General features: G+C 42.1%; 1 protein-coding gene across 1 annotated transcript; it reads right to left on the bottom strand.

The window, feature by feature from the left end:
- Window positions 1-4795: 4795 nt before the first annotated feature.
- Window positions 4796-13826, bottom strand: LOC141078369 (uncharacterized; the record flags this gene model as incomplete). Its single annotated transcript, XM_073565116.1, has 2 exons — window positions 4796-6114; window positions 13736-13826. Coding segments are annotated over 2 exons (1068 nt in total), but the record flags the coding sequence as incomplete, so codon positions are not given.
- Window positions 13827-15268: the final 1442 nt, after the last annotated feature.

Genomic DNA, 15268 nt, shown 5'->3' on the forward strand with positions numbered 1-15268 from the left:
AAACAAATGGTTGTAACAGCAGGGGGGTCTCCTATTACTAGTGCGAACACAGGCTGTAGAGGAGGGGGGTGGCACTGCTCTGTGTGTGTGTGTGTGAAGGGAGGAGGGATGAAGCTGCAGAGCTAGCAGCCTGGATTGTCATATCTGCCGGATCTTTCTGGAAACTTACAACAGAAAACATCATATTTTGTGGACAAAACCCCATACCTCACAGACATTGTACATCACACCTCCTCTGCACTATAATACTGACCGGCCATTTTATTCGTTTTTGTTTTTTTTTGGAAAAAGAAAACTCTGACGTGACCCAATTATTGGGGAGACAATTGAGAAAAGCCTAATTCTTTAGCCTAACAGTAACCCTAACTTTAGCCCAAACACTAACTCTAACTATAGCATTAACTGTAACCTGCCTTATCTGTTTTTCCGTTGACAGATGATGGACCTGAGTGCGGACTTGTTTTTTGTGAGATGAGAATTGGTATTATTTTCCCCTACATAACATTGATTGGTTTCTTTTTATTCGATATTTGGGAGGCAGAATGAACAAACAGTTGAACACCGCACACTACTGGTTCATCCAACAAGGTTTTCTATTAGACTGTGAACTGTCATTGTTTTGGTAAATAAAGTTTTTTACATAAACTGTCCATAAAAATGGCAAGCTAAGTAGAAATGTTCAAAAATATAAAACTCAAGGATATTTTATTAATAAGTAATAATTGTTTTTTATCTTAGTTATCTTAGCAGATGACTGTACCAGGAGATCAGAGGGACAATTTATAAATTTGATGATCTTGAGATCCTACAAGATACAACTGAAGTGATTGCTATTACTCCAGATATATCATCATCCATTCACAGCAAAGATCTGTCATCTGATCCTATGAAACAGGTCCCATCTTCTGATTCATTACTGACTACTAAGGAAAATCAAAGTCACAAAAGAGGCAATAAAAAACAAACTGCTCCTAAAGCAAAGAAATCATTTTCATGTTCAGAATGTGGGAAATGTTTTAACAAGAAATCACATTTTGTAACACACCAGAGAACTCACACAGGGAAGAAGCATTTTTCCTGTTCAGAATGTGGGAAATGTTTTAACCATAAAGGGAATTTTGTTACTCACCAAAGAACTCACACAGGGGAGAAGCCAGTTTCATGTTCAGAATGTGGGAAATGTTTTAACCGGAAATCAGATTTGGTTAGGCACCATAGAACTCACACAGCAGAGAAGTCTTTTTCATGTTCAGAATGTGGGAAATGTTTTAACCGGAAAGCGCTTCTTGTTAGACACCAGAGCAGTCACATAGAGAAGCCTTTTTCATTTTCTTAATGTGGGAATATTTTACTTGGAAATCAACTGTTAATAAACATCAGCGATGTCACATAGGGGAGAAGCCTTTTTTATGTTCATAGTGTTGGAGTAGTTTTAACCAAAACTGAATCTTTTTAAATTGGTTGTCTCTTGTCATTCCTCATGTTTGCTGATAAAAGGATAAAAATAAACTTTATTAATTCCAAATGTAAAGCTATACCCATAATTCACCCCCTGAGGGTTAGTCAGAAGGTGACTAATAGAAAAAACATGTGCCCCACAGTTCAGTATATAGGGTGAGGTGACGTATACACACTCACTCTCCAAGCCTCTCATTTCTGCGGGCTTCATCGTCCTCACCAAAGGTGACTCATCAGGAGACTATTTAATATTGACCTATATTCAAGCGAGACTAGACAAATAAACCTAAAATCATGTATCATGTTATCCGAAACAGTCAGAGAACTAGCCACATATTGGCAGATCCCAGTTTATAAGCCCCTCCAGTGTCAGGAATAGATAGTATGTGACAATACCGTATATACCGCTCAGGGAACACTTACCTTTCAGAGATAATTTCCATATTCATACTAAATAATGGCACAGATCCCCCAGACATTATGACTGCACATATCCCTAGTCTTTATAACAATATTGCACTCATTCCCTGACAGACCGCAGCATGGCCATTAGGTAGAAGCTGCTAATGATCTTTGGAGCAGGTAAGTTCTCCCTGAGTGGTACATATTGGGCCGTCTGAAGACTGAGTTTAGTCTAGGACATTGATGGCGAACCTTTCTGAGACCGAGTGCCCAAACTGCAACCTAAAATCCAATTATTTATGACAAAGTGCCACAGGGCAATTTTGTGTGATGAAAAATGTGTAGTGGCGTCTCAAGGTCCTGCAGCACTGAAAATGAATGAGAACTACTCAGCAGTGACCATCATAAGCGCTGCACAGGAGAGTCCGCAGCTGCCAACTCTCTTGCCTGTACAGCGCTTGCCGTCCCTAAACCTTGATGATCAATTCTATTATGTAAACTATTCATTGATTTGAAATTTACCTTTGCAGTCTTCTCTTTTGTTCAGCAGGGGGGCTTCAAGCTCATGATTGCTTATCACACACTGACACTGAGCCACTCACACTGCCCTTTCCAGACACAGCAGTTGGGTTGATCTTTAGGGAAAAAATGCAGATTAGATAGATTTTAGCATGGAATGCAAGCAGATTCTACCCTGAAATATGCCCCATCATTGTCCCCTTCTTGTAGTAATATGCCCCATCATTGTCCCCTTCTTGTAGTAATATGCCCCATCATTGTCCACTTCTTGTAGTAATATGCCCCATCATTGTCCACTTCTTGTAGTAATATGCCCCATCATTGTCCCCTTCTTGTAGTAATATGCCCCATCATTGTCCCCTTCTTGTAGTAATATGCCCCATCATTGTCCACTTCTTGTAGTAATATGCCCCATCATTGTCCCCTTCTTGTAGTAATATGCCCCATCATTGTCCCCTTCTTGTAGTAATATGCCCCATCATTGTCCCCTTCTTGTAGTAATATGCCCCATCATTGTCCACTTCTTGTAGTAATATGCCCCATTCTTTTAATAATACTGCAAATAATGCATAAAGGTAATAATAATAAGGGTATTTAGTAAACATAATTTTGATCAAAATAATGTACAAGCCATCCCGCCACGTCACAGCAACCCTTGTGGGACAGTCCCTACTCTAGTATTTAAAACCTCTCTGGTTTTCTCTGGTTAATGGTCATGTGTTAATATGCACTTACATTGTGCATACACATTAACTTACTTTTCTCAGTTCAGATTTGTTTTTTATTCATTTCATTGTGCATTCAGTGCATATATGGGTGTGACCGCCCTCTTTCTGAGCTGGGAAAGCCATCCAGTCTGGCCTAAGCTGTTACTAGTGGTTCAGCAGCTCGACCCTTATTCACATTCACGCCACTTGGCAAGTGAAAAGGTTTTAAATACTAGAGTAGGGACTGTCCCACAAGGGTTGCCGTGACGTGGCAGGATGGCTTGTACATTATTTTGATCAAAATTATGTTTACTAAATACCCTTATTATTATTATTATTATTATTACCTTTATGCATTATTTGCAGTATTTTTTACTTTTTAGTTCAGGATATTTGTGTTTTTTGCTTTTTGTATGATCCCCTTCATGTAGAAATGTGCCCCATCCTGATCCCCTTATTGTAGAAATTGCTCATTCAACCACCTCCATCATTTCCTCCTCACCACCCCATCATTGCCCTCTCCATCACACCCATTTTTGCCCTCTCCCCATCACCCGCATCATTGCCTTTTCCTTCACTCCCATCATTGCCTTCTCCCCATCATTACCTTCTCCATCACTCCCATCATTGCCTTCTCCATCACTCCCATCATTGCCATCACCCCCATCATTGCCTTCTTCATCACTGCCATCATTGCACTCTCCCCATCACCCGCATCATTGCCTTCTCCATCACTCCCATCATTGCCTTCTCCATCACTCCCATCATTGCCCTCTCCCCATCATTGCCTTCTCCATCACTCCCATCATTGCCATCACACCCATCATTGCCTTCTTCATCACTGCCATCATTGCCCTCTCCCCATCATTGCCTTCTCCATCACTCCCATCATTGCCTTCTCCCCATCATTGCCTTCTCCATCACTCCCATCATTGCCCTCTCCCCCATCATTACACACACACACCTCTCCGCGCACTCGCCGGAAGCTTCCTCACTAGCACAGCGGCTGCAGAGCTGAATGATGATGTTATCCAGCCGCGTCGCTGACTGCCATGTGAGGCAGGAAGCTGCAGCTCTGGAGCGAGGACACTTGCAGATGAGGTGATACCACGTGCCAGCAGAGAGGGCTCTGCATGCCATAGGTTCGCCATCACTGGTCTAGGACAATTTGTCTGCACTACTAATTAACAGCTGTTACAATCCCAAACTAGGGCAGTCCCTATAGGAGAAAAACACAAGAATTATACTGTATTTTCACATACTATCTATTCCTGACACTGGAGTGGCTTATAAACTTACACAGTATATAGTTTGAGGTCTGGGATCTGCCGATATGTGGCTAGTTTTCTGACTGTATCAGATAACATGATGCATGATTTTAGTTTTTATTTTGTCTAGTCTGGCGTGGATATAGGTCAATATTAAATAGTCTCCTGATGAGTCGTAGAAATGAGAGGCTTGGAGAGTGAGTGTGTATACATCTCCTCACCCTATATACTGAGATGTGGGATATATGTTTTTTCTATTAGTCACCTATTGACTAACCTTCAGGGGGTGAATTAGGAATATAGTTTTACTTTTGGAAGTAATAAAGTTTATTTTTTTCCTTTTGTCAACAAACATGAGGAATGACAAGAGACAACCTATTTAAGAAGATTCAATTTTGATTAAAACTATTCCAACATTATAAAAAAACCTTCTCCCCTATGTGATGCCTCTGATGTTTATTAACAGTTGATTTCCAAGTAAAATATTATCCACATTAAGAAAATGAAAAAAGCTTCTCCCCTGTGTGACTTGATGTCAAAGAAGAAGTGATCTCCGGTTAAAACATTTCCCACATTCTGAACAGGAAAAAGTCTTCTCCCCTATGTGGGTTCTTTGAATCAAGATTTATTTTTCCATTTAAAACATTTCCCACATTCTGAGCAAGAATATGGCTTCTCTGCTGTATGAATTCTCTCACATGTAACAAGATTTGAACTCTGAGTAAAACATTTCTCACATTCTGAACATCAAAAAGACTTCTCTCCTGTGTGAGTTCTTTGGTGTTAATCAAGATTCCCTTTCTGGTTAAAACATTTCCCACATTCTGAGCATGAAAAAGGCTTCTCTCCTTTGTGAGTTTTTTGGTGTTTAACAAGATTCCCGTTATGGTTAAAACATTTTCCACATTCTGAACATAAAAAAGGCTTCTCCCCTGTGTGAGTTTTTTGGTGTTTAACAAGATTCCCGTTATGGTTAAAACATTTTCCACATTCTGAACAGGAAAAAGGCTTCTCCCCTGTGTGAGTTAATTGGTGTGTAACAAAATGTGATTTGTTGTTAAAAGATTTCCCACATTCTGAACATGAAAAAAGCTTCTCTCCTGTGTGAATTCTCTGGTGGGTAACAAGATTCCCTTTATGGTTAAAACATTTTCCACATTCTGAACAGCAAAAAGGCTTTTCTCCTGTGTGAGTTAATTGGTGTGTAACAAAATGTGATTTGGTGTTAAAAGATTTCCCACATTCTGAACATGAAAAAGGCTTCTCCCCTGTGTGAGTTCTATGGTGATTAACCAATTGTGATTTTGAGTTAAAACATTTCCCACATTCTGAACAGTAAAAAGGCTTCTCCCCTGTGTGAGTTCTATGGTGATTAACCAATTGTGATTTCCAGTTAAAACATTTTCCACATTCAGAACATGAAAAAGGCTTCGCCCCTGTGTGAGTTCTTTGGTGTGTAACAAAATGTGATTTCTTGTTAAAACATTTCCCACATTCTGAACATGAAAATGACTTCTTTGCTTTAGGAGCAGTTTGTTTTTTAATGCCTCTTTTGTGACTTTGATTTTCCTTAGTAGTCAGTAATGAATCAGAAGATGGGACCTGTTTCATAGGATCAGATGACAGATCTTTTCTGTGAATGGATGATGATATATCTGGAGTAATAGCAATCACTTCAGTTGTTCGTTGTAGGATTTCAAGATCATCAGATTTAAAAATTGAAGATGTCAGCTGTCCCTCTGATCTCCTGGTACAGTCATCTGCTAAGATAAGAAAAAAATTTTTTTATAAAATATCCTTGAGTTTTATATTTTTGAATATTTCTACTTAAACTGTCCATAAAAATGGCAAGCTATGTAAAAAACTTTAATTATTTACCAAGACAATGACAGTTCACCGTCTAATAGAAAACCTTGTTGGATGAACCAGTAGTGTGCGGTGTTCAACTGTTGGTTCATTCTGCCTCCCAAATATCGAATAAAAAGAAACCAATCAATGTTATGTAGGTGAAAATAATACCAATTCTCATCTCACAAAAACAAGTCCCCACTCAGGTCCATCATCTGTCAATGGAAAAACAGAGGTTCCCACACTATTAGTGGCTCAAAGGCTGTTGAAAAGCAACAGGGTTTCTATAAACCAATCCAGCAAAATCCGCTCTCACTTCGGAGTCTTGCAGTGTGTGCAAACAACATTTAGGATCCCTGTATTTAGCAATATTATAGTGAGAATAACCCACTTAATTTGCGGTGTCTCCTGGAGCACAATCTGGGCACTATGTGCTGGGTAAGAAAATGGCAAATGTGTAATTTTCACTCTCCAACATCCACTGCGTGTTAATTTACGGAAAGTTGCTGTGGAGTCAAAATATTCACTCCTCCTACACATGTGGTCAAAATTGCTGGTACCCCTCATTTACTGACAGAAAAACACACAATGGTCACAGGAATAACTTGAATCTGACAAAAGTAATAATAAATCAAAAATCTATGAAAATGAACAAATGAAAGTCAGACATTGCTTTCCAACCATGATTCCACAGAATTTCAAAAAAAAAATAAAACTAATGAAATAGGCCTGGACAGAAACTATGGTACCCTTAACGTACCCGCTTCATGACCTCCAACGGTAGATAGACATCGGCGCTAGCAGGGCTTTGTGCAATGCCAATGTTTGTCTACGGTCAGCGGTTTTATGCTCATCGGGACCCCCACATACCATATAACGAGGGGATTCCACCACACAACGCTTGCTGTGACCCCGTGCGCATCGAGACCTGATTGGTTCAGGTCCTGATGACGTCAGCCTCACACTAGCCAATGAGACAAATCACTAGGAGAGTTTGTTGTAGCAGCGAACTTTCCCGGGCGATCTGCCTCATAAAAACACTGTTTCTCCTCAGATCTCCTGTCAGTGAGAGATTAGAGGAGAAACAGTGTTACAAGAGCTGCTGCCAACAGCTGTGTCAGTCAGCGATTGTGCTATAAAGTAAAAAAACAGATAAGGCAGGTTAGGGTTAGTGCTATAGTTAGGGTTAGTGTTGGGGCTAAAGTCAGGGTTAATTTTAAGGTTTATCCTAAAGTTAGAGGTAGGCTAAAGAATTAGGCTTTTCTCAATTGTCTCCCCAATAATTTGGTCACGTCATAGTTTTCTATTTATGGAAAAAATAAATAAAATAAAATGGCCCGTCAGTATTATAGTGCAGAGGAGGCTTATACACTTTTATGTTCTGACAGCGAAGCAAGTGCAGTGTCAGATGGCGATGTGGATTTCGAGGGCTTTAGTAGCAGCGACAGTGATAGCTCAGAAATGAGCAGTGATTCTGGTCCATCCTCACACACAAGGACCAGTACAACAAGAAGGACAAATAGCGCTTCTGGAGAAATGTCTCCAACTCAGGGAACAATGCCCAGTACTAGCGCTGTCCCTAGTGCTCGTGAATTGGCGCACACCAATGTCCAAGGGGCTTTGCCTCTTGATGTAGCATTTCCCAGATGGGAGGCTTCGGATTCGGCTACTCCATTCATCCCTAATTTTAATGCCATTCCTGGTATAAATGTGGAGGTGGAAAATTTTGGAACAATTATTTTTTTAATTTCTTTCTGACAGATAGCTAGAGCATATTGTCCTACAAATTTATATGTGTCCCAATTCATCAGCCAGAATCCACGATCCTATTATGCTAGGTCACATTTATGGACAAACTAATGTCCTAGAAATGAAAACATTTTTAGGACTGACATTCGCTATGGGGCTTTTTAAAAAACGAGCATTCGGTCCTATTGGTCCAACCGCCCTGTTCAAGCCACCCCTATGTTTTCTGCCATTCTTCCTAGGACCCGTTATGAAATGCTCATGAGATTTTGGCATTTTAACGACAATAGTCAATGCCTGCCCAGAAATGCCCCAGAACATGACTGACTATTCAAAATCAGACCCATCATCGAAGACTTGACAGAAAAGTTCTTAAAGCTCTACACCCCAACAGAAAACATTTCCATTGATGAGTCCCTTGTAAAATTCAAAGGAAGTCTGCACCTCAAGCCATTTATTCCTTCTAAGAGGGCAAGGTTCGGAATAAAGCTCTATAAAATGTGCGAGAGTTCAACCATATGCACATCAGCATTTCACATTTAAGAGGGGAAAGATAGCCAACTACACCCACCAGGATGCCCTACTTATCTGGGGACATCTGGAAAAAAGGTTTGGGAGCTGATAACTCAATTTTTACAAAAAGGCTCCAATCTGTATGTTGACAACTACTACACCAGCATACCTCTAGTTGAACATAACATAGGGGCTTGTGGGACCATTCGCAAAAACCATCAGGGGTTTCCACAATCATTGGTCAGCAAAAAGTTCCGAAAGGGGCAGTCAGGGGCTTTACACAATGGAGAGCTGCTTGCCCTTAATATTAAGGATAAATAAAATATTTTTATCCTGAGCTCGATCCACACAGATGCCACAAGGGCCACTGCAGACCAACAGGGATCCACTACTCCAAAACCTGTTTTTATTCATTGACTACAACAAATATATGGGGGTGTGGACCTTGCAGATCAGGTTCTACAACCATACCAGGTATCAAGAAAATCATAGATCTGGTATAAAAAGTTAGTCATGTATTTGTTTCAGGTGGCCACATATAATTCTTTTACGTTATACAAAAAAGCCGGAAATGCAGATACTTTCCTTGATTATCAGGAAAAGGTCACTGAAAATCTTGTTTTTGAAAATTTTGTCCCCGCCAATCCTTTAGAATGTGAAGATGTGAGAAGACTCACTGAGCGACATTTTATTGCACTCATCCCAGCAACTGAAACAAGAAAGAACCCCCAGAGACGATGTCGTGTATGTTCCAAGAGAGGAATGAGGCATGATCCCCGCTATTATTACCCACAATGCCCATCTCTGCCAGCCTTATGCCTCCATGACTGCTTTACAATCTTCCACACAGAACCACGTTTTTGAACTGTTTTGACATTCAAGCATTTGGTTTATTTAGTGACAGACACATTTGAGTAGAGCTGACTTAACAATTTCCGGGGGTAGGTGGGGGAGGTCTCCAGAGACACAAGCTGGGCACAATATATTGGGCACTACAATGACATTTTTGCTGTGAAACTTCTACTATGAGTTTCTGGAAATCATCCATGTAGTGAAAATGGTCACTATATCCATAGATGAATTCCCAGAGGGGTGTCATTTCCAACATGGGGTCACTTCAGGGGGGATTCTGTTGTTCTGGCACTTAGCGGCTCTCCAAAGTGCATTAACAGCAGAATCCCCCCTGAAGTGACCCCATTTTGGAAATGACACCCTTCTGGGAATTGGAAACGACCCCCCTCTGTGAATTCATCTCTGGGTGTAGTGACCATTTACCTATCTATATATTTTCCAATGTAAAATATGGGGTTAAAACAACATTTTAGTGGTAAAAATGTAATTATTTTTCTTCACCGCCCAATGGTATAATTTCCTATGGAACAGCTGTGGTGTCAGTATGCTCACTGCACCACTAGAAGAATTCATTCAGGGAAGTATTTGGTAAAATGCAGTCACTTTTGGGGGCTTATGCTTATCTGGCATCTCAGGGGCTCTGACAATGTGACATGTCACCCACAAACAATTCCAGCAAAATCTGCTCTCCAATATGGCACTCCTTCCCTTCTGAGCTCTGCCATGCGCCCAAACAGTGGTTTACCCCCACATATGGGGTGTCAGAATACTCAGGGCAAATTGCACAACAACTTTTGCGGTCCAATTTCTCCTGTTACCCTTTGGATAAAAAATGGAGGGCGAAAAGATCTTTTTTTTTTTTTTAAAAAATATGATTTTTTATTTTCACGTTTCTACGTAATTAACTTCTGTGATGCACTTGGGGGTTCAAAGAGCCCACCACACATCTAGATAAGCTCCTTGGGGGTCTAGTTTAAAAAATGGAGTCACGTGTTGGGGGTTTTCACTGTTTAAACACGTCTGGGGCTCTGACAATTTGACATGTCACCTACAAACAATTCCAGCAAAATCTGCTCTCCAATATGGCGCTTCTTCCCTTCCAAGCATTGCCATGCGCCCAAACAGTAGTATTCTCCCACAAGTGGGGTATAGGCGATCTCAGGAGAAATTACACAACAAATTGTATGGAGCAATTTCTCCTGTTACCCTTATCAAAATGCAAAATATGGGGCAAAAAATGAATTATTTGTGAAAAATGTTATTTTTTTTATTTCGACGACTCTAAGTTATAAACTTCTGTGAAGCACCTGTGGATTCAAGGTGCTCAATACACATCTGGATAAGTTCCCTAAAGCTGTCTAGTCTCCAAAATGGTGTCACTTATTGGGGGTTTCCACTGTTTAGGCAGATCAGGGGCTCTCCAAACGCGACATGGCAACTGCTAATTATTACAGCATATTTTACATTCAAAAAATCAAATGGCGTGCCTTCCCTTCCGAGCCCTGCCGTGTGCCCAAACAGTAGATTTCCCCGAAATATGGGGTATAGGCATGCTCAGGAGAAATTGCAAAACAAAATGTATAGTCCATTTTCTCCTATTACCCTTACGAAAGTAAAAAAAAATTAGGTCTAAAGGAAAATTTTTGTGATGGTGGGATCTGACACTGATGTTCCTTGAGCTTGAAGTTCACCTTTTGTTTAGAAGTTTTTCTGGGCTCTTTTGTTACCATTCATATTATTCATCTCTTTGATGTGCCATGAATTTTCCTCCTGCGGCCACGTCCAGGGAGGTTGGCTACAGTCCCATGGAGCTTAAATTTCTGAATAATATGTGCAGCTGTAGTCACAGGAACATGAAGCTGCTTGGAGATGGTCTTATAACTTTTACCTGTAACATGTTTGTCTATAATTTTCTTTCTAATCTCCTGAGACAACTCTTTCCTTCACTTCCTCTGGTCCATGTTGAGTGTGATACACACCATGTCACCACACAGCACAGTGAGGATCTGTAGCCTCTATACAGGCCACTCACTGATTCCAGGATTGTAGACACCTGTGATGATAATTAGTGGACACACCAGGATTTATCATGTCCCTTTTGTCACATTATTTTCAGGGGTTCCATCGTTTCTGTCCAGGCCTATTTCATGAGTTTCATTTTTTTTTAAATTCTGTGGAAGCATGGTGGAAAAGCAATGTCTGACTTTCATTTGTTCATTTTCATAGATTTTTTATTCATTATTACTTTTGTCAGATTCAAGTTATTTCTGTGACCATTGTGGGTTTTTCTGTCATTAAACGAGGGGTACCAACAATTTTGACCACGTGTGTATAGATTATAACCATCAGTGAATTAGTTTATAACATGGAATCACTTTATGGGGATTTCTACTATTCTGTTTTTCTGTCATTTAGTTATATTAGGGCTTCTGCATATGGTGTGTCCAATCTCATCTGGGATCTGTTCCTGCTGTCCAGCTGGAGTAATCTGCTCCCTACTTCAGCCAATTGGAAAGTACCACACCCTACTAAAGCGCAAAGCACATGGCCGGAATCTGCCAGATACAGCGCTGTTCCCCTCTGGTTCAGTCCTCTGTGCTCAGCTTGCGGCTTGTGTATTTGTTTCCTGCTGTGACCGTGGCCCGTTTAGGGTGGTTTCACATTAGCGCTTTTTAAGCGCACGCACGGCCGGGGGTAGCTCCGCCCCCGAGCCGGCTCTCTGCCCGGCGTGCCCGCCCCTTGCTTGTAGCGCCGCCTCCTAGCGCACAGCGGCGCCTGCGATCGGCGCACCCTATCTTTAGCATAGGGTGCGCAGATCGTGCGCAGGCCGTGCGCTAGTTGCGCTTTGACATGCGCTGCGCACTTTTGACGGTGCGCCGTGCGCGCCAAAATCAAACTTTTCGGATTTTGGCGCGCACGGCGCACCGTCAAAAGTGCGCAGCGCAGGTCAAAGCGCAACTAGCGCACGGCCTGCGCACGATCTGCGCACCCTATGCTAAAGATAGGGTGCGCCGATCGCAGGCGCCGCTGTGCGCTAGGAGGCGGCGCTACAAGCAAGGGGCGGGCACGCCGGGCAGAGAGCCGGCTCGGGGGCGGAGCTACCCCCGGCCTTGCGTGCGCTTAAAAAGCGCTAATGTGAAACCACCCTTACTGACTACTCTTGTGTCTTCTGATTCTGTATTCTGTCCTTCTGGTTCTGACCCAGCTACCTGACTATTCTTCTTGGCATCTAACACCACAGAATAGCAGGTAACACCATGGTCCCAGTGTAAGGTCAGATTCCATGTGAGGGTGTTAAAGGGCGATGAGCAAGGCAATCCTTGGGATATGGAAAGCAGAGAAGATAGTGACAACCAGCAAAGTAAGAGATAGAGGTTACTGGACAGGCACCGCTGGTGACATTTTGCTGGATGTAATTTTTTTTCTAAGCCTCACAATAGCCACAATATTATAGGCATTATCACGAATAATATCAATGCTATTATATGCATTATGTAATAATGGGGGGCAGGTCAGTGAGGGATCAGCGACCTGTCATAAGCCAATACAGAGGAATATGTAATCAGCACACCTCATAAAGCTCCGCCCACAGCCCCGCCCACAGCCCCACCCCAGATCACGAGAATCTCATTAATTGAAAACTACAAATACAGATTACACAACAGTAAACCAGAGTTGCCCTCATTTATGGTGGACCATTGGAGCTACTATGGATCCGGAGCAGAAGATTAGAGAAAATAATATTGCTCCCCATTTCAGGAGAGATTTTGCAGTAATCTGAATTCCTTAGGATCAAAAACAATGTAATTTATGACGTGGAGTGACTCCATGACACCAGGACTGGAGCCAACACATCTCCTGCAGGCGGGAATAAATGTATATTACAGCCACCAGCCACGCACAGCTTAGAGCGGAGAGTTGTGAAATACTCGCCAGGATTGGAGTACTGCGAGTACCAAATCCTAACGAGTATACTCGCTCATCCCTAGGAACCATGAGACATTCAGCAGCACAGAAGGGAGAGAACGGAGATTCATCCGATAAGATCTCAGGGATCTAGGAAGCCAACAGCATCATTACCCTCCGCTTTCTCTTACAGGCCCATCATAATTTTTTTTTCAAGTGATTTTCTATCTTGTCAGCACATTCTACGTACGCTGTCATTTGGCTTTATAGTTACAGATCTGGGCAGGTAACGGTCAGCATTTTGAGGTGGATGGATCCTCCAGGTTCTAAGTTCTATAGAAAAGGGCTTTCAATGCCCAAAGAAATTTGAACAGTTTTGGGTGGAGGAGAATGTTGTGGTCTAGAGGCAAAATGGTGATCATGGTAATACGGCCGGACTACACCACCGATAAAGCAGCCACAGCCGGTGACTGAGAGGAATCTGTGACTTCTCTGCATTCAGTGGTTACTACTCACCTGGGTAGTCATATGTGGGAATCTCCTCTTTACACCACTCATCACCCCTCACATATGTCTCTGTAGTATTAATATGGGTCAGATCTTCACCCTGAAACAAATATTGTAAAAGTCACAGACAGATGGAGAAGTCCCATCTATGATCAGCTCTAATCCTGCCATCTCCACCGTTCTCATTACACAAGTATAAAACACATAATACTGGTGGAAAAAACAAGACTGAGCACAAGACCTTCACAGCCGTCTACACATCATAGGGGAGATCTCCTGACACCTTCTCTCCATCTACCTGATGATCCTGAGGAGCACTGGGATCTTCTTGGTTACAGTCCTGTGGAAGAAGAGGATGGGGACATCTCTCTGGTGTTGTCCTCTTACTGGATAGATCTGGAGGAAACACATACAGGGACTGAATTCATTCTCTACATACAGATAATTATAGGCTGCGTGTATTTAGTCCTGTCTATTACCTGGTGATGTGAGGGGCTGGGGAACCTCCATTATGACGTTCTTGTACAGATCTCTGTGTCTTTCTAAATACTCCCACTCCTCCATGGAGAAATAGACAGCGACATCCTGACACCTTATAGGAACCTGACACATACAATGATACCGTCATCCCCCGATCCCTTCATAGTGTTACTGTATAATGTCCCAGCATTCCCAGCAGTGTCACCTCTCCAGTCAGCAGCTCCATCATCTTGTAGATGAGTTCTAGGATCTTCTGCTCATTGATGTCCTCATGGATCAGGGGGTGAGGTGGAGGCCCCGTGATTGGGCTCAGGGGTCTTCCCCATCCCTCAGACACAGGGTCCTGACAGCGATCACTAGAGGTCTTCTTCACCACTGTGTAATCCTGGTTATGGAGAGACACATTAATAAATCTCACTACAGACATTTCCAGAGTCCTCACCTCTCCAGTTCTGTCCATCTGTTATTCCCATAGATAAGAATGATGTAATGTGACATCATCAGAATCTCTCACCTCTCCAGTGAGACGGAAGAGGATCTCTAGGGTGAGGTGTAACATCCTCTCCGCCATCTTGTCTCTGTCCATATCCATCCTTGATGGGTAAATCAGGAAAATTCTCTTCTGTAGAAGATCTTCACTGAGAGGATCCGATATTGTAGAGACCTGAATGAGAAGAAGATGATCCGATGTAACATCATAAGAATCCTGTGTAATAATACAATTACTGGAGATAATAGGGGAAACATATGAGGAGATTTATTATCTTACAGGGTTTAGTTTTCTCCCCTGACATCTACTAATAAAACCTATATATTTAGGCCACAGACAACAAGCAGTTTCCTCCTCGGAGTCGGCAGCTGAACACGTTCCTCATAGACTCATCTTCCATAACGCTAATTCTCGTCTCATTACCGACACTGGAATCGGCATTAGCAATACTGCAGGAGATATTCATTACACGCGACATGAGAAATAACTCCTTCATGGTGAGGACGACATCTTCATCTTCTACTGCGGCTCTAGAGACAGATGTGGCCAGAGTCGGTCACTGCCTCCATCCC

This window comes from Dendrobates tinctorius, unplaced genomic scaffold, assembly GCF_039654945.1.
Source record: "Dendrobates tinctorius isolate UK_male_01 unplaced genomic scaffold, ASM3965494v1 ptg000545l, whole genome shotgun sequence".
Lineage (NCBI taxonomy): Eukaryota > Metazoa > Chordata > Amphibia > Anura > Dendrobatidae > Dendrobates > Dendrobates tinctorius.